Source organism: Delphinus delphis, chromosome 2, assembly GCF_949987515.2.
Source record: "Delphinus delphis chromosome 2, mDelDel1.2, whole genome shotgun sequence".
NCBI lineage: Eukaryota > Metazoa > Chordata > Mammalia > Artiodactyla > Delphinidae > Delphinus > Delphinus delphis.
The window spans coordinates 126,244,959-126,265,190 of NC_082684.1; the positions used below are offsets into that span (position 1 = coordinate 126,244,959).

A 20,232-nucleotide genomic window follows, 5' to 3' on the forward strand; every position below is an offset into this window, starting at 1 on the left:
TAGAATGGATAGTGTGGGGCCAAAACCCGGGCCTGGGGAACGACTGGGCGGAACGGAGGCGGGGCTATGAGTAGGAGGGGCGGGGCCAGAGACGACGAGGCGGGGCTGGGCGGAACAAGAGGTGGGCGGGGGGGTGTTTGGGCGGGGCTAGGCTTCCTGAGCCTCTTCTCGCGCCCAGAGCCCGCCCAAATCCGGCGGGCAGTGGAGGCTACCCCAGCTGCAGCTGAGGAGCCGGTCAGCCCCTCCGCAGCCGCTGCTAGCCTTTGGCTCCAACCCACACTCCCGGCTCGGTCCCTCGAGTCCGCGTTGCCCACGCGGCCGTCGCGAGGCGGCTCCCTGCATTCCCGCGCGGGTCCCGGGCGATGGCTGCGCGGGGGTCGGAGCGCAGGGTCCTCAGCCTCGGGCACCGCCCGCTCCACTTCCTCCTCGTATTTCAGCTGGTCGCAGGGCGCTGGGGTCCGGAGGGCGCGGGAGGCGGCGTGCCCGGAGGTGAGCCTGGGCGACGGATGGCGGTCCGTGGGTTCGTCCTCGGAGCGGGCGGCGGGGCTCAGGGCCGCCGGGGTGCGCCGGGCGGGGACCGCGGGGAGGCCGGGGCAGTTTCACGCCGGTGCCCGGAGAGCCGCGAGGCTGCGGCCCGCACCGAAAATCTTGTTATACGGAGGGCGGTTATATTTTTCTCCTGGGGGCTTGGGGTGAGGTTTCAGTTTAAATGCTCAGATGTGTTCATTTAAATGCAGAGAAAAGGCCTCTTTGAATTTTGTTCCACGACCCGCATCACTGGAGACTGCTGTGTACTTCGATACAACTTTTTCAATAAAAGATGCTGTCGTTATCCAGCAGGGCTTTCCTTCCTTGGTTTCAGCTGGGCTTCCCACGTAGTTACTTTATTCACAGGCAACTATGAAGGCTCCTTGGACTTAATACTAGGGATTAGGATTTGATCTTCTACCCCTTGGCCCCGTCCTCCTCCCCAACTCGCCCCTTAGCATTTGAAATCTTCCCTTTTGCCCGAAGATGAAACATGTTAGCTGTAGAAGGCTGGGCAGAGGGCTAACCATTTGCATCCTAAATTCCTCCCTAGCATCTTGGAATAGAGCTTTCCCCCAGCCTTCTCTATTTCAAAATGTTGTGGACAGGAATAGAAACAACAAAAGAAAATGCTTAGTTCTTTTTAAAATTCAAAGCTTCAGAAAGTTTGAGTCTGCCCTCTCAACACCTTGAAGAAAAATACTACTACTTATGGAGCACCTATGGTGTGATCTAAACATAGAAAAAGTAAGACTCCTTTAAGCAAGAGGTAAAAGCTGAAGTTCACTACACCAGTATTTCAAATTTTATGAGTGAGGAAACTTTATTTGGGTATAAGCAGAACCTTTTCTTGTCTTTCCTTCCTTAAGGTTTTTAAACTCTGATTCCTGATTCTAGGAAGTGATAATCTTGAAGACTAGAATTATTTATTGCAGGGTGTATTGCTTAACGAAGACTGTAGAGGAAGAACGTGGAGGATCATTTAAACAAATAAATCCTGTGCAGAGAGAGTCATAGTTTAACAGAAAGAAAGGAATGTGATTTTGGAGCCAGGCAAACCTGGGTTCAAATTATAACTCTGGTGTATCTTGACTTGGACAAGCTTGTCTCAGCGGTCCTCCTTCTTTGAAAAATGGGGATAATACTGCTTACCTCTGAGTCATTTTCAGGATTAAATAATACGTGTGAAATGCCAGGCACTCTGCCTGGCACTCTAGAAAACAGTAGTCTCTACTCCTTTTGGTGAAAGTGGAACTTCTTTCATCTGTTTTAATATAAAACATTGTAGCCAAGATTAAATGGTGTAAATAGCTATTGGTGTTGCTTGGTGTACAGTGTTATATCCAAACAATCCGAGCTGATTAATTCCTTCCTGCCCCCACTCTTCTTAGTGAATACCTCTCTTATAATAACCATCTTGTTGGATTACATTTATATATTTTTTTCTCTTGGTCCCACATGAGCTCCTTAAGAACTGTGATCTTATGTGTATCTTTGTATCTCTAAAACCTAGCGTATTGCAGCAGCCCAGTAAATGTTTGTGGATGAATGAATGGAACAGTAAGATCTCTCTGGATATCAGTTTCCTCATCTGTAAGAGGAGGGATCATGAAAAGCTTCCCTCTCAGACTCTAAAATGCCAGGATTCTGATGCTCTTAGTAAGTGATCATTTGAAGAACAAAGTGATGTTGAAAGAATGATGGAATTGCACACTTGCTCCTAATTGTTAATATGCTTTTGTGTAAAACTGCTGAAGTACTGTCTGGAATTGGGAGACCTGTCATTAATTTGCTGTGTTTCCTTGGGCATATTGCTTGACCTTGCTGAACCTTTAGTTCTCCATTTTTAAAATTAGAAGGTGGTAGTGGATGGATTTCAGGTCCTTCCAACTATAATTAATTTTATATTTTATTGTTTTCATATTCATCTCAGGATCTTAATAACTCTTCTTTGTGGTTTTCTGTGAGCCAATCTCTAGGAAAAGAAAATGTCTAGTCTGCCAGCAGCCATACTTATTTGGCTGGTGGAAGGTTACAGAGCTGTGAAAGATACTCAGGAGGCAATTTTGTCTGTATTAAAGTATAGATAATTAACCTAGTATATTAAGATAATACGAGCCTTTTAAACTGACCTGACCATGATTACAAGAGTGATTTATGGAAATTAGATAGTCATTAGTCAGTTATATTTCTTAGCTGTGTAGTTGTGTGACATTTTCAATGGTTGAAACTTTATTATTAGTATATGTAGGGGCTGAGTTCTGTTTCATTCAAAGGAAAATAAAATAATTATTTTATAGAAAATGAGAGCTATGAAAGATTCTTTTTCTTCTCACCTTTAGTTATTTTCATTAACATCTTAAGAAGCTAATAGAAATACACATATAGCGACTGTCCTCTCTACTTTTGTTATGATTATATCCAAAAGAGTATCTGGATGCCTTATGTAAGGATATAAACTTTTCATGCAGTTTAATTTGAAATTAAAAATTATTTTTGTTTCCTTGCAAATACTAAGTATGCTTTATGAGCTAGACTAAGCACCTGGAAGATAGGGTTTTATTTGTGTATCTCCTGAAACGTTTCAAACGAGTTTGTAAATGTAGCTTATGGATGGAACTTCAAAAAGGTTTTCAGTCATTTCTCAGAATAGGGTTTTTTTTAACCTATAATCTACAAATTAGATCTAGTAAGTAATTTTTATAATTAGGATATGAGTTTTTAGCACAGTAATTTAAGTACAAAGCGTTTTTCTTCTAAAAGCATTATTTTTCTCCCCTAAGAATTACAATTAAATTCTTTCAGATGTAATTTTAAGTTTAATATTAAATAAGCATGTCTTGACGATGAGAGTTGGTAAATACTGGAATAGTTTTGGAAAAAAGTTTACAATTTGTTTCTTTAGAAAACTGCTCTCCAAAACAGCATAGGTATCGTTTTATAATGGCAATATAAAACTAGTCTGCTCTGTTACTAAAATTTTAATTTAAATGTTCTGTTTCCATTTTGGGGAAGGATGATATTATTTCTCCTGTGTTTAATTCAGTGACCTCATGTTCTTTTCTTCTAAAGAAGAATTATAAAATATAGACTTTTACCAATAAAAATAGGAATTAAATATGAATACTTGAATTCTGACAAAAAGGACAATATGAACTTCGTTATGGGAGATTGTCCTTTGCCTTGTAGGTTGTTTGGCAGGAAGCTTGGCCTCTATCCACGAGATGCCAGTAGCAGCCACAAAAAAATACCTCCAGATATTGTCAAATGGGCTTTTGGGGACAAAATTGTCTCCCTCTTCCCCCACCCTTGAGAATCACTGCTCTAAGTCTTGTGGACCAGGGCTCCTCAAACTTTAATGTGCACAGGAATCCTCTGGGGATGTTGTTATAATGCAGGCACTGGTTCAGAGGTGGGACCTGAGGTTCTGCATTTCTCACAAGGCCCCGAGTGATATAGATGCTGCTGGTCAGAGTACCACACTTTGAGTAGCAAGGTTGTAGACAGTTTCCCATTCATATGAATTGGATGGATTTTTAAGAGGATCCAGTGATAGTAACTATGGAAACAGAGAATTTACAATGAACTATATAGCCCAAACAGGATAAGGCCAATAGAAACTAAGCACTATCCCACCAGCCTAACAAATAGAGCTGTCTTCCCATTTCCATGTTTCCTTCCAGTCCCCACTATTCATTCATATTTGGACAATCCTAAGGAGGAAATTTGCAAGAGTCTTTTTTTTTTTAATATTTTAAGTTTATTTATTTCATCTTATTTATTTTTGGCTGCGTTAGGGTCTTTGTTGCTGTGCGTGGGCTTTCTCTAGTTGCGGCGAGCGGGGGCTACTCTTCGTTGCGGTGCACAGGCTTCTCAGTGTGGTGGCTTCTCTTGTTGTGGAGCACGGGCTGTAGAGCGCAGGCTCAGTAGTTGTGGTGCACGGGCTTAGTTGCTCCGCGGCATGTGGGATCTTCCTGGACCAGAGCTCGAACCCGTGTCCCCTGCATTGGCAGGCGGATTCTTAACCACTGCGCCTCCAGGGAAGCCCTGCAAGAGTCTTAATCAAGGTCACCCAGGCTGTAGTGAACTGAGGCAACTTCATGTTCCATTGGGTGTTTTAGTTCATGACACTGTAAATATATTAGCTCATAATACATATTTATTGCCTGTTGAGAGGTGTCAAATTACGATAGTGAACTCTGCATTTATTCAGTCTGATGGTGCTTAAACTTTTAAAGTGTGCAAGTTGTCTCTTCTTGAAAACTATTGCCTGGACCTAAATTTAACACTGCCTAGGGTCATTTTCTTACTGCAAGTGTTGAGAGGGCAAGATGTTAAATTAGGTTTGCTAAAGCGTATCAGTTACAGAGAAACTTTATCCGATAATTCTGTGATAAAAATCAATAGAAAATACAATGAAAATCCTAGAGTGAAAAAAAAACCCCTCTGCATTTCATCTGTAACACTTAAAATAATGACTGGTAAGCATACCTATTTGCCACATTGAAAATGTTGGATATAGTATGCATTTCTTCTCGTTTACAAAATGCTTGGTTATGTTCACTTTTTTATCTTGCTATTGCTTAAAATAGCCCTCCTAGCACTGCTGCAGAGAGGATCTTTAAAAAAGGTATACAAGACACTTTTTGTTAACTTAAAAAACATACAAGCAGACTTGTAGGGAAAGATTACTCTAGGAATGCCTTAATTATGAATTGAGTATATATAATATATGTCACTGTTACAAACCTTTTAGATACGTTATCTTATTTCTTCCTATGGTGACCTGTAAAGGAGAAAGGGAAGGCTATTGGCAGTAACCAGCAAAATTTACAACATGTATACCTTGACTCAGCAGTTCTACTCCTGCGAGTTGGTGTCATAGAAGTCCTTGTACAAGGATGTTAACTACAGCATTTTTCCACTGTAGCATGGTTAGAAATAACCAAAAACTAAAGACTGTATAAATGCCTACCAGTGGTGAAAGCTTACATAAATTATGATACACCCATAACCCAGACCGCTTTGCGGCTTATGAAGAAAGAGTGAGATGGATGGATGTACATTGACCTAGAGAATTGAATGACAGAAGCAAGTCGCAGAAGTTAAAAAGAAAACATTTGTTCTTCCTCTGTGTGTGTGTGTATTTTAAGATGTGTACACAACAGACTTAACAGTGGTTAGCCTTGCAGGAAGGGAGATAAGGAGGAGGAGAGGGAGATTTCCTACTCTTAATGTGCTTTTGGTTGGAATCTTGACAATGATCATACATTACTTTTGTCACTAAAGTATTACTTTTCTTAAGATTTTTTAAAATGTGGACCATTTTAAAAGTCTTTACTGAATTTGTTACAACATTGCTTCTGTTTTTTATGTTTTGGTTTTTTGGCCATGAGGCAAGTGGGATCTTAGCTCCCCAACCGGGGATTGAACCCGCACCCCCTGCATTGGAAGGCGAAGTCTTAACCACTGGATGGCCAGGGAAGTCCCTAAATATTATTTTGAGAACAGAAACAAATCTGGGTTCTACTTCTACATCTGCTGCTTACTAGCTACTGTTGTTAGACCAGTGACTCTCAACCAGGGGCAGTTTTGTGCGTCCCTCCCTCCCCGCCACCAGGGGATATTTGGCGATGTTTGGCCGTGTTTGGGGTTGTCACATTGAGGGGGTGGTATATGCAGTGGATGGAAGCCAGGGATGCTGCCAAACATCCTGTAGTGCATGGGACAGCCAGCCCCGTGTAACAAAGAACTATCTAGCCCAAACTGTCAATAGTGTTGAGTTGAGAAATTCTTTGTTAGACTTCAGGGCTGCAGCCATGTTCACATATGCAGGGGGTGCCCTTCACATTGTGGGGTGTTCTCGGCATAGCCATACAGTTTATAATTATGATATGATGAAAGTAAATAAATATGCAAACTTGTCCCCAGGAAGGCAGGCACCAGAGTTTTCTGCTTTACCTCGAGCACCTAACAGAGGCTGGCATGGGAAGCAGGCACTCAACAATTGTTGAATGAATGAATGAGCTAAACTAGGTATTACATGTTAGGCTCTAATATATTCAGGTTGTAGCAGATGCTAAAGATTTAAGAGGAATTTATGGAAAAAAATTAAAATTATAGCAGGTATTGTCTGTTAATTTATCTTTATCTAAAGATTGGCAAAGGACTACTATTATTCATATTTAGCTGCAGAACACCTTGGCTGACTTTTTTCAATACTTTTTGATAAGAAAATCATGATTCTTCATGGAAGAATGCCAGTAGAGGACACTATTGTGTCTTATCTTCCTAGAATTGGTTTTAAAAATCCTTATCTATTTAGCTACCTACCGAATTTAGTGGAACAAACTTTAAAAAGAGTTTTAAACTACCTTAGACACTACCTGACATAGTGAGATAAGTACTTTTTCATTTTTTCCGCATAACAGTGAGGCAGCAAAGCAGAAGTTATCCTTTTTATTAATGTTTTATGGTGGAAAAACTCAAAACATACACAAAAATCCTCAAGTATAACAAACTGAAGAGTTCTTGCCATTTAACAGTTTTCAACATTTTGCCAACAGATATCCTTATTTCTGTAAATTAGAAAATGGGGGGGATTCCCTGGTGGCGCAGTGGTTAAGACTTTGCGCTCCCAATACAAGGGGCCCAGGTTCGATCCCTGGTCAGGGAACTAGATTCCACATGCATGCCAGAACTAAGAGTTTGCATGCCACATCTAACGAGCCCACTGGACGCAACTAAGGAGCCCGCAAGCTGCAACTAAGACCCAGTGCAACCAAATAAATAAGTAAGTAAATATTAAAAAGAAAAGAAAATGGGGACATATGGAATTTAACACCTATTTAGTGGTGCCGAGTGTTCAAATTATGGTTTTCAGCTTTGCGGTTTTGTGCTGTTTCTTAATCATCATACTAAAATTAAGGATCAAGGTTACATTTCTTTGAAAATATATGTGGTTTCAGTAAGTGACTTAAAAGTGAAATTTCTTCGATAAGTCATTCTTTTAATTCCTCAAACCTGAGACAATATCAGAGTAATGATACTTGGAGTTACAAATGGATTTGTAAAACCCAAATTTAAATTTCTCAGAGTTAATGGCAGTATATATATTTGCACTTTTTACGTATTTAATTTAGTTTTTCTCTTGTATTTTTAACTACTTCAGAAGAATTGCCCATTAATTATTTTTATTGTTGTTCTTGTCCTATTTTCAGTGTGCTTCACAGTTTGGTTCTCTTTGTTTTTCTGAGATATGTGATTTATGTGCTGTTAGTAGGTTGGTATTCTACTTATTGTTACTAGCTGTAAAGGATATAGACTTGAGGAGAGCTATTCACTGAACTGTCATTGCACTGTGTTGAGAGTGCCCGATGCCACAGACATGTTATGTTCTTCCTTCTTTTTTTTTGCAAGGTCCTGTTGTCTAGATTAATCTGTAGGTAGATGATCTTTCTTGGGCTATCGTGGAAGTTTTAGGTAGAAATCAGTAGCTCTGCAGGCAGTGATTGCTTTTGTGGTAATATTTTTGTGTGTTTGCCTTTTGAGGTCTGTCAGGTATCATTACTTTAGCAATCATATATGGACTAATAAGAATGACCCTGTGGGGGCATTTATAGGAATAATTTTATTTAATCCTCACAATAACCTTATTAGGTAGGTATTGCTTTAGACCAGTTTTACTGATGAAAAAACTAATATGCCAAGAGGTTAGGTAACTTGCCTTCAGGTCAGACAGTAAGTATTAGAGGCTAGATAGAACCCAACCTGTGGACTTAAAATCCTGAGTTCTTAGCTAGTATGTTATATTAACTCTCTTCATATTCAAATCTGAGTAAGACAAGTTCTCTCTAACTGCAAGAAGCTGTCTAGTGACTCGTAATCCTTAACAGCAAAATTGTGTATCTCTTGTGACAGTTGCTTTCACAACCAATGATGAAATTCTGACTTATTACAGATAAATGGGAATCATCAGATGGTACTGACTCCTTTACCCATTCATATATTCATTCAATAAATGGAGCATCTACTATGTGCCAGTACGTTGTTGGGTGATGGGGTTATGATGGTGAATAAAACACATTACCTGCTGCCATTCGTTTCCACCACAGTGGGGAAGACAGACTTTAATCAGATACATCCAAGATTGTATAATTACACCCCAGATAAGGAACACGGTTCTCTGCAGAGGAACCTAATGGAGACTTTGGAGGCAGGACAGAGTCCTGAAGAAGTTGAGATTTGAAGGATGAGTAGGAGTTAGCTAGGTGAAGGGGAGGGAGGACATCTCAGAAGGGAAGAAGAGTACTCCTTACAGGAGGGAATAGTGTTGTGTGTTTGAGAAGCTGAACTGGCCATGTAGCTGGAGAGAGCAAAGGGGAGAGGCTACAGGGGACAGACCGGGCAGCGTTTGGCCTTAAGGATTTTGGTCTATCTTAATGGAATGCTACAGAAGGATTTTAAGCCAGGGTGTAATATCAGATTTGTGTTTTGAAAAGATCACTTGTGTATCAGTGCAGAGAACCAATTGGAGGGGGCTAAGAAATTGCATGGACACCACTTAGGGCAGTAGGCTTGCCCTTGTCCTGATGAGAGATGCAGATAGCATGTGCTAGGATGGTGGCCATGAAGCTGTTAAGAAGTGGATGGATTTGAGAAATATTTAGGAGGTAAAATCAATAGTTTCCTTGTGGATTGGCAATGCAGGTGGTATGAAAGATGACTCCTAGGTTTTTAAGTTGTGGAACTAGGCAGATGCTGGGACCACTCACTGTGATGGGGAACACCATCAGGGGACCATTTTGGGGAAGATCATGAATTTGGTTTTGCGCATGTTGATTTCATATAGATTAGAGAACTGTGACATATGGAGGTTAACAGGTAACTGGTGGTGCTGAGTATTCAAATTAAAGCTTTTAGCTTTGTGATTCTGTGTCCCTTCCTCTTCATACTAAAATTAATGAGCGAGATTACATTTTTTTGAAACTATGTGTGGTTTCACTAAATGACTTGAAATTTTTTTGGGAAATGGGTATTCAGGTGTGGACCGAGAGGAGAGGTCTGTATAGAGATACAGATTCCGTGAAAGCAATCTCTCTTTTTCCTTAAGCTTATTTTAGTTGTTGTACCCTTCAAAATGACCTTTTGGGATTCTCTGTTGTAAATAAATGGAGAACTAGAGTAGAATTTCTAGAATCTGCACTGTTGAGTGCAATTTTATAAGCCTCCTGAAAAATTACTAAAAGTAATTGTTGGGTACCCTAAAAAAATTCCCTGCCAAAGTAAGGATTAGATGTGCTTAAGCCAGTAGTTTCTGAAAGACTGTGCTTGATTGGTGTTTCTGAAAGTGTGTCCTGAAAACGCAAAGCATCCCAGAGGTCTATCAGGTGGTCAGCACTGGCATGATATTTTTTGCATACATTTTACATACTTGAAATGTAAGATTAATTGTGCTTTTTTAAACATGTGTGTGCCATTGTGTTCTTAATGTTTGCATTTTTTTTTTTTTTTTTGCGCGTTACGCGGGCCTCTCACTGTTGTGGCCTCTCCCGCTGGAGAGCACAGGCTCCGGACGCACAGGCCCAGCGGCCATGGCTCACGGGCCCAGCCGCTCCGCGGCATGTGGGATCCTCCCGGACCGGGGCACAAACCTGCGTCCCCTGCATCGGCAGGCAGGCAGACTCTCAACCACTGCGCCACCAGGGAAGCCCAATGTTTGCATTTTTAAAGAATGTATATGTAACGAATTGTCCTTGCTAACATGTTAACCTTGTGGAGTTTCGCCAGGCTTCATGTAATTTAAGGGTAGTTATTGCATTATATTCCATTTTTAAAAAATGGATCAGTGGCTCGAAAATAGTGATGATGAATAGTAATGTACGATTCAGAATTTTGCTATAATGTAGTGTGTGTACAGAGTATAAATCTATACGTGTTGGGACAAATGTACCTGCAGATATGGTGATTTCACATGTACTCCCCCCAAAGGAAAGCAAAACAATGATTAGCTGGCAATCAGATTTCACCCTATCAGTAATCCATTCCCCAGTACCCAGGGGTTATTTTATTGTGAAACTTTGTCAAATAATGGCAGCCCAGAAAGCACTTGTGACATTTTCAAAGGATAGCAGCCTCTCTGGTGAACCAGTTATTTTCTTGAATAAATATAAAATAACTTTACAGTACAAAATTAATGAATTTTGTTGCTGAAGAGGCCAAGATCCCAGAGACGACATTCAGAGTAGAATGATTTCCATGCGCCCAAAAGGGCTTTAAGGCCTGCTAGTGGTAAGCAGCTTGTGAAGCCAGGCACAAGTTATTCTGCTAGAAGAGAAAGCAGAGTGACTATTACTAAAGTCCCTTTATTAAATGACTTTTAGTCTTTTAGTATGTGGGGTCTTTTAGTTGTGGGGTCTTTTAGTCTTTTAGTATGTGGGGTCTTTTAGTTGTGGGGTCTTTTAGTATGTGGGGTCTAGTTCACTGACCAGGGGGTCGAACCTGGGTCCCCTGCATTAGGAGTGTAGAGTCTTAACCACTGGACCACCAGGGAAGTCCCCAGGTCCCTGTTTAAGTTGAATTTCCAGATCTACCAATGCTTGCTGCCATTCCTGAGAGCTAGGATTTTCTTTTTTTTCTTTTTTTTTTTTTGCAGTATTCGGGCCTCTCACTGCTGTGGCCTCTCCCGTTGCGGAGCACAGGCTCCGGACGCGCAGGCCCAGCGGCCGTGGCTCACGGGCCCAGCCGCTCCGCGGCATGTGGGATCCTCCCGGACCGGGGCACGAACCCGCGTCCCCTGCATCGGCAGGCAGACTCTCAACCGCTGCGCCACCAGTCTGGTTAACTGATTTCTTTTCATTTCTACTAGTTAAGAAAATCTTAGGGCTTCCCTGGTGGCGCATGAAAATCCTGAAAATCCTGAAGGCTTTTGCTGTGTTTTGTTCAGTTCAAGTTTTTATTTGATGCAACTTATTACAAACTCCTTGTTTTGTTGTTGAAATTTCAGATGCCATCTCTGTGGGTGATAGTTTCAATTGTAGTTTTTTTTAATAATTAAAAACTTTAATGGTGGTTTAAAAAATAGATAGCATAAAATTTACCATCTTAACCATTTTTAAGTTCAGTAATATTAAGCATATTCACATTGTTGTGCAACAGATCGCCAGAACTTTTTCATCTTGCAGAGCTGAAGCTCTATGCCCATTGAACAACTTTCCATTTCTTTCTTCCCCCAGGCCTGGGGAACCACATTCTACTTTCTGTTTCTGTGAGTTTGACTACTTTAGATACCTAATGTAAATGGAATCATGCAGTATTTGTCTTTTTGTGACTAGTCTATTTCACTCAGCATAATGTCCTCAAGGTTCACCCATGTTGTAGCCTGTATCAGAATTTCCTTCCTTTTTAAGGCTGAATAATATTCCATTCTGTGTATATATCACATTTTGTTTATCCATTCATTTATAGATGGACATTTGTGTTGCTTATACCTCTTGTAAATAAAGCTGCTATGTACATGGGTGTGCTAATATATCTCTTGAAAATCCTGATTTCAGTTCTTTGGGAAATATACTCAGAATTGGAATTTGTGGATCATATGTAATTCTATTTTTAATTTTTTGAGGAACTGACATATTGTTTTCCACAGCGGCTGTACCATTTTACATTCCTACCAATGCTGTACAAGGGTTCTAGCTTCTCTACATCCTTGCCAGCACTTGCTACTTTCTGTTTGTTTAATAGTAGCCATCTTACTGGGTTTGAGGGGATATCTTGTGATTTTTCTTTTAAAGATGGTGTAGCTAGCTTTTTTTTTTTTTTTTTTTTTTTTTTTGGCTGTGTTGAGTCTTCATTGCTGCACATGGGCTTTCTCTAGCTGGGGCAAGCAGGGGCCACTCTTTGTTGCAGTGTGCAGGCTTCTCATTGCGGTGGCTTCTCTTGTTGCAGAGCACAGGCTTTAGGCATGTGGGCTTCAGTAGTTGCAGCATGCGGGCTCCGTAGTTACGGCACATGGGCCCTAGAGCCCGCAGGCTTCAGTAGTTGTGGCACATGGGCTTAGTTGCTCTGCGGCATGTTGGATCTTCCCTTAACAGGGATCAAACCCATGTCCCCTGCATTGGCAGGCAGATTCTTAACCACTGTGCCACAGAGAAGTCCCCATCTTGTGATTTTTCATTTATGTTTCTCTAATGATTAGTGATGTTGAACATCTTTTCATATGCTTGTTAGTCATTTTAATGTCATCTTTGGAGAAATGTGTATTCGAGTCCTTGGCCGATTTTTTAATTTGGTTATTTGGGGGTTTTGTTCTTGTTGAGTTGTAGGGGTTCTTTACATATTCTGGATATTATCTCCTTATCAGATATATGGTTTTCAAATATTTTGTCCCTTTCCAAAGGTTGATTGCAAAGAGACTGTTTAGTATTATTATTTTTCTAACATCTTTATTGGAGTATAATTGCTTTACAATGGTGTGTTAGTTTCTGCTGTATAACAAAGTGAATCAGCTATACAAATACATATATCCCCATATCTCCTCCCTCTTCCATCTCCCACCCACCTTCCTCCCTATCCCACCCCTCTAGGTGGTCACAAAGCACCGAGCTGATCTCCCTGTGCTATGTGGCTACTTCCCACTAGCTATCTGTTTTACATTTGGTAGTGTATATATGCACATGCCACTCTCACTTCATTCCAGCTTCCGCTTCCCCTTCCACTGTCCTCATGTCCATTCTCTACATCTGTGTCTTTATTCCTGTCCTGCCCCTAGGTTCTTCAGAACCATTTTCTTTTTTCTTTTAGATTCCATATATATGTGTTAGCATAGAGTATTTGTTTCTCTTTCTGACTTACGTAACTCTGTATGACAGACTCTAGGTCCACCCACCTCACTACAAATAACCCAATTTCATTTCTTTTTATGGCTGAGTAATATTTCATTGTATATATGTGCCACATCTTCTTTATCCCTTCATCTGTTGATGGACAGTTAGGTTGCTTCCATGTCCTGGCTATTGTAAATAGAGCTGCAATGAATACTGTGGTGTATGATTCTTTTTGAATTATGGTTTTCTCAGGGTATATGCCCAGTAGTGGGATTGCTGGGTTGTTTGGTAGTTCTATTTTTAGTTTCTTAAGGAACCTCCATACTGTTCTCCATAGTGGCTGTATCAATTTACTTCCCACCAACAGTGCAAGAGGGTCCCCTTTTCTCCAAACCCTCTCCAGCATTTATTGTTTGTAGATTTTTTTTTACATCTTTATTGGAGTATAATTGCTTTACAATGGTGTGTTAGTTTCTGCATTATAACAAAGTGAATCAGTTATACATATACATATGTTCCCATATGTCTTCCCTCTTGCGTCTCCCTCCCTCCCACCCTCCCTATCCCACCCCTCCAGGCGGTCACAAAGCACCGAGCTGAGCTCCCTGTGCTATGCAGCTGCTTCCCACTAGCTATCTACCTTACATTTGGTAGTGTATATATGTCCATGCCTCTCTGTCGCTTTGTCCCAGCTTACCCTTCCCCCTCCGCATATTCTCAAGTCCATTCTGTAGTAGGTCTGTGTCTTTATTCCTGTCTTACCCCTAGGTTCTTCATGACATTTTTTTCCCTTAAATTCCATATATATGTGTTAGCATACGGTATTTGTCTTTCTCTTTCTGACGTACTTCACTCTGTATGACAGACTCTAGGTCTATCCACCTCATTAAAATAGCTCAATTTCATTTCTTTTTATGGCTGAGTAATATTACATTGTATATATGTGCCACATCTTCTTTATCCATTCATCTGATGATGGGCACTTAGGTTGTTTCCATCACTGGGCTATTGTAAATAGAGCTGCAATGAACATTTTGGCACATGACTCTTTTTGAATTATGGTTTTCTCAGGGTATATGCCCAGTCGTGGGATTGCTGGGTCATATGGTAGTTCTATTTGTAGTTTTTTAAGGAACCTCCATACTGTTCTCCATTGTGGCTGTACCAATTCACATTCCCACCAGCAGTGCAAGAGGGTTCCCTTTTCTCCACACCCTCTCCAGCATTTATTGTTTCTAGGTTTTTTGATGATGGCCATTCTGACGGGTATGAGATGATATCTCATTGTAGTTTTGATTTGTATTTCTCTAATGATTAATGATGTTGAGCATTCTTTCATGTGTTTGTTGGCAGTCTGTATATCTTCTTTGGAGAAATGTCTATTTAGGTCTTCTGCCCATTTTTGGATTGGGTTGTTTGTTATTGAGCTGCATGAGCTGCTTGTAAATTTTGGAAATTAATCCTTTGTCAGTTGCTTCATTTGCAAATATTTTCTCCCATTCTGAGGGTTGTCTTTTGGTCTTGTTTATGGTTTCCTTTGCTGTGCAAAAGCTTTGAAGTTTCATTAGGTCCCATTTGTTTATTTTTGTTTTTATTTCCATTTCTCTAGGAGGTGGGTCAAAAAGGATCTTGCTGTGATTTATGTCATAGAGTGTTCTGCCTATGTTTTCCTCTAAGAGTTTGATAGTTTCTGGCCTTACATTTAGGTCTTTAATCCATTTTGAGCTTATTTTTGTGTATGGTATTAGGGAGTGATCTAATCTCATACTTTTACATGTACCTGTCCAGTTTTCTCAGCACCACTTATTGAAGAGGCTGTCCTTTCTCCACTGTACATTCCTGCCTCCTTTATCAAACATAAGGTGACCATATGTGCGTGGGTTTATCTCTGGGCTTTCTATCCTGTTCCATTGATCTGTCTTTCTATTTTTGTGCCGGTACCATACTATCTTGATTACTGTAGCTTTGTAGTATAGTCTGAAGTCCAGGAGCCTGATTCCTCCAGCTCCATTTTTTGTTGTCAAGATGGCTTTGGCTATTTGGGGTCTTTTGTGTTTCCATACAAATTGTGAAATATTTTGTTCTAGTTCTGTGAAAAATGCCACTGGTAGTTTGATAGGGATTGCATTAAATCTGTAGATTTGGGTAGTAGAGTCATTTTCACAATGTTGATTCTTCCAATCCAAGAACATGGTATATCTCTCCATCTATTTGTATCATCTTTAATTTCTTTCATCAGTGTCTTATAATTTTCTGCATACAGGTCTTTTGTCTCCTTAGGTAGGTTTATTCCTAGATATTTTATTCTTTTTGTTGCATTGGTAAATGGGAGTATTTTCTTGATTTCACTTTCAGATTTTTCATCATTAGTGTATAGGAATGCCAGAGATTTCTGTGCATTAACTTTGTATCCTGCTACTTTACCAAATTCATTGATTAGGTCTGGTAGTTTCCTGGTAGCATCTTTAGGATTCTCTATGTATAGCATCATGTCATCTTCAAACAGTGACAGCTTTACCTCTTCTTTTCCGATTTTGATTCCTTTTATTTCCTTTTCTTCTCGGACTGCTGTGTCTAAAACTTCCACAACTATGTTGAATAAGAGTGGTGAGAGTGGGCAACCTTGTCTTCTTCCTGATCTTAGTAGAAATGCTTTCAGTTTTTCACCATTGAGGACGATGTTGGCTGTGGGTTTGTCATATATGGCCTTTATTATGTTGAGGAAAGTTCCCTTTATGCCTACTTTCTGCAGGGTTTTTATCATAAATGGGTGTTGAATTTTGTCGAAAGCTTTCTCAGCATCTACTGAGATGATCATATGGTTTTTCTTCTTCAGTTTGTTAATATGGTTTATCACATTGATTGATTTGCGTATATTGAAGAATACTTGCATTCCTGGAATAAACCCCACTTGATCATGGTGTATGATCCTTTTAATGTGCTGTTGGATTTTGTTTGCTAGTATTTTGTTGAGAATTTTTGCATCTATGTTCATCAGTGATATTGGCCTGTAGTTTTCTTTCTTTGTGTCATCCTTGTCTGGTTTTGGTATCAAGGTGATGGCCTCGTAGCATGAGTTTGAGAGTGTTCCTCCCTCTGCTATATTTTGGAAGAGTTTGAGAAGGATAGGTGTTAGCTCTTCTGTAAATGTTTGTTAGAATTCGCCTGTGAAGCCATCTGTTCCTGGGCTTTTGTTTGTTGGAAGATTTTTAATCACAGTCTCAATTTCAGTGCTTGTGATTGGTCTGTTTATATTTTCTATTTCTTCCTGGTTCAGTCTCAGAATGTTGTGCTTTTCTAGGAATTTGTCCATTTCTTCTAGGTTGTCCATTTTATTAGCATACAGTTGCTTGTAGTAATCTCTCATGATCTTTTGTATTTCTGCAGTGTCAGTTGTTACTTCTCCTTTTTCATTTCTAATTCTTTGATTTGAGCCTTCTTCCTTTTTTTCTTGATGAGTGTGACTAATGGTTTATCAATTTTGTTTATCTTCTCAAAGAACCAGCTTTTAGTTTTATTGATCTTTGCTCTCATTTCCTGCATTTCTTTTTCATTTATTTCTGATCTGATTTTTATGATTTCTTTCCTTCTGCTAACTTTGGGGTTTTTTTGTTCTTCTTTCTCTAATTGCTTTAGGTGCAAGGTTAGGTTATTTATTCGAGATGTTTCCTGTTTCTTAAGGTAGGATTGTATTGCTATAAACTTCCCTCTTAGAACTGCCTTTGCTGCATCCCATAGGTTTTGGGTCATCATGTCCCCATTTTCATTTGTTTCTAGATATTTTTTTATTTCCTCTTTGATTTCTTCAGTGATCACTTCGTTATTAAGTAGTGTATTGTTTAGCCTCCATGTGTTCGTATTTTTTACAGATCTTTTCCTGTAATTGATATCTAGTTTCATAGCATTGTGTTCGGAAAAGATACTTGATACAATTTCAATTTTCTTAAATTTACCAAGGCTTGATTTGTGACCCAAGCTATGGTCTATCCTGGAGAATGTTCCATGAGCACTTGAGAAAAATGTGTATTCTGTTGTTTTTGGATGGAATGTCCTATAAATATCAATTAAGTCCATCTTGTTTAATGTATCCTTTACAGCTTGTGTGTCCTTATTTATTTTCAGTTTGGATGATCTGTCCATTGGTGAAAGTGGGGTGTTAAAGTCCCCTACTATGAATGTGTTACTGTCGATTTCCCCTTTTATGGCTGTTAGTATTTGCCTTATGTATTGAGGTGCTCCTATGTTGGGTGCGTAAATATTTACAATTGTTATATCTTCTTCTTGGATCAATCCCTTGATCATTATGTAGTGTCCTTCAGTAGTCTTTATTTTAAGTTCTATTTTGTCTGATATGAGAATTGCTACTCCAGCTTTCTTTTGGTTTCCATTTGAATGGAATATCTTTTTCCATCCTCTTACTTTCAGTCTGTATGTGTCTCTAGGTCTGAAGTGGGTCTCTTGTAGACAGCATATATATGGGTCTTTTTCTTGTATCCATTCAGCCAATCGGTGTCTTTTGGTGGGAGCATTTAGTCCATTTACATTTAAGGTAATTATCGATATGTATGTTTCTATTCCCGTTTTCTTAATTGTTTTGGGTTCGTTATTGTAGGTCTTTTCCTTCTCTTGTGTTTCTTGCCTAGAGAAGTTCCTTTAGCATTTGTTGTAAAGCTCATTTGGTGGTGCTGAAGTCTCTCAGATTTTGCTTGTCTGTAAAGGTTTTAATTTCTCCATCAAATCTGAATGAGATCCTTGCTGGGTAGAGTAATCTTGGTTGTAGGTTTTTTCCCCTTCATCAATTTAAATATGTCCTGCCACTCCCTTCTGGCTTGCAGAGTTTCTGCTGAAAGAGCAGCTGTTAACCTTATGGGGATTCCCTTGTGTGTTATTTGTTGTTTTTCCCTTGCTGCTTTTAATATGTTTTCTTTGTATTTAATTTTTGACCGTTTGATTAATATGTGTCTTCGTGTATTTCTCCTTGGATTTATCCTGTATGGGACTCTCTGTGCTTCCTGGACTTGATTAACTATTTCCTTTCCCATATTAGGGAAGTTTTCAACTATAATCCTTCAAATATCTTCTCAGTCCCTTTCTTTTTCTCTTCTTCTTCTGGAACCCCTATAATTCGAATGTTTGTGCGTTTAATGTTGTCCCAGAGGTCTCTGAGACTGTCCTCAATTCTTTTCATTCTTTTTTCTTTATTCTGCTCTGCAGTAGTTATTTCCGCTATTTTATCTTCCAGGTCACTTATCCGTTCTTCTGCCTCAGTTATTCTGCTATTGATCCCATCTAGAGTATTTTTAATTTCATTTAGTGTGTTGTTCATCGTTTTTTGTTTCATCTTTAGTTCTTCTAGGTCCTTGTTAAATGTTTCTTGCATTTTGTCTTTTCTATTTCCAAGATTTTGGATCATCTTTACTATCATTATTCTGAATTCTTTTTCAAGTAGACTGCCTATTTCCTCTTTATCTGTTAGGTCTGGTGGGTTTTTACCTTGCTCATTCATCTGCTGAGTGTTTTTCTGTCTTCTCATTTTGCTTATCATACTGTGTTTGGGGTCTCGTTGTTGCAGGCTGCAGGTTCGTAGTTCCCGTTGTTTTTGGTGTCTGTCCCATTGTTTTTGGTGTCTGTGGCTTAGGTTGGTTCAGTGGGTTGTGTAGGCTTCCTGGTGGAGGGGACTAGTGCCTGTGTTCTGGTGGATGAGGCTGGATCTTGTCTTTCTTGTGGGCAGGTCCACATCTGGTGGTGTGTTTTGGGGTGTCTGTGGACTTATTATGATTTTAGGCAGCCTCTCTGCTAATGGGTGGGGTTGTGTTCCTTTCTTGCTAGTTGTTTGGCATAGGGTGTCCAGCACTGTAGCTTGCTGGTTGTTGAGTGAAGCTGGGTACTGGCGTTGAAATGGAGATCTCTGGGAGATTTTTGCCGTTTGATATTATGTGGAGCTGGGAGGTCTCTTGTGGACCAGTGTCCTGAAGTTGGCTCTCCCATGTCAGAGGCACAGCACTGACTCCTGGCTGCAGCACCAAGAGCCTTTCATCCACACGGCTCAGAATAAAAGGGAGAAAAAGTAGAAAGAAAGAATTAGTAGAAGTAGAAAGAAAGAAAGAAAGAAAGAGAAAGAAAGAAAGAAAGAAAGAAAGAGAAAGAAGGAAAGAAAGAAAGGAGGGAGGGAGTGAGGAAGGAAGGAAGGAGGGAAGGAAGGAAAAAAAGAAAGAAGATAAAGTAAAATAAAATAAGATAAAATATAATAAAGTTATTAAAATAGAAATAATTATTAAGAAAAAAATTTTAAAAAAAGCAAAACGGACGGATAGAACCCTAGGACAAATGGTGGAAGCAAAGCTATACAGACAAAATCTCACACAGAAGCATACACATACACACTCACAAAAAGAGGAAAAGGGGAAAAAATCATAATTCTTGCTCTCGAAGTCCACCTCCTCAATTTGGGATGATTCGTTGTCTAAAGGAGGGAAGGGAGGGAGGGAGGGAGGGAAGGAAGGAAGGAAGGAAGGAAGGAAGGAAGGAAGAAAGAAGAAAGATAAAGTAAAATAAAATAAAGTTATTAAAATAAAAAATAATTATTAAGAAAAAAATTAAAACAAAAAAAACCAGACAGATAGAACCCTAGGACAAATGGTGGAGGCAAAGCTATACAGATAAAATCTCACACAGAAACATACACATACACACTCACAAAAAGAGGAAAAGGGGAAAAAATCATAAATCTTGCTCTCAAAGTCCACCTCCTCAATTTGGGATGATTCCTTGTCTATTCAGGTATTCCACAGATGCAGGGTACATCAAGTTGATTGTGGAGCTTTAATCCGCTGTTTCTGAGGCTGCTGGGAGAGATTTCCCTTCCTCTTCTTTGTTCGCG

The 20,232-nt window shown here is 39.7% G+C and overlaps 1 protein-coding gene across 1 annotated transcript in view; it reads left to right on the top strand.

The window, feature by feature from the left end:
- Window positions 1-201: 201 nt before the first annotated feature.
- The window catches only part of CHRNA5 (cholinergic receptor nicotinic alpha 5 subunit), a 58,102-nt gene continuing 38,071 nt past the window's right edge, over window positions 202-20,232 (top strand). Inside the window, exon 1 of the mRNA XM_060005548.1 lies at window positions 202-489. Within this exon, the coding sequence (XP_059861531.1) occupies window positions 363-489 (127 nt within the window). The 5' untranslated portion in view covers window positions 202-362. The remainder of the gene's footprint in view (window positions 490-20,232) is intronic.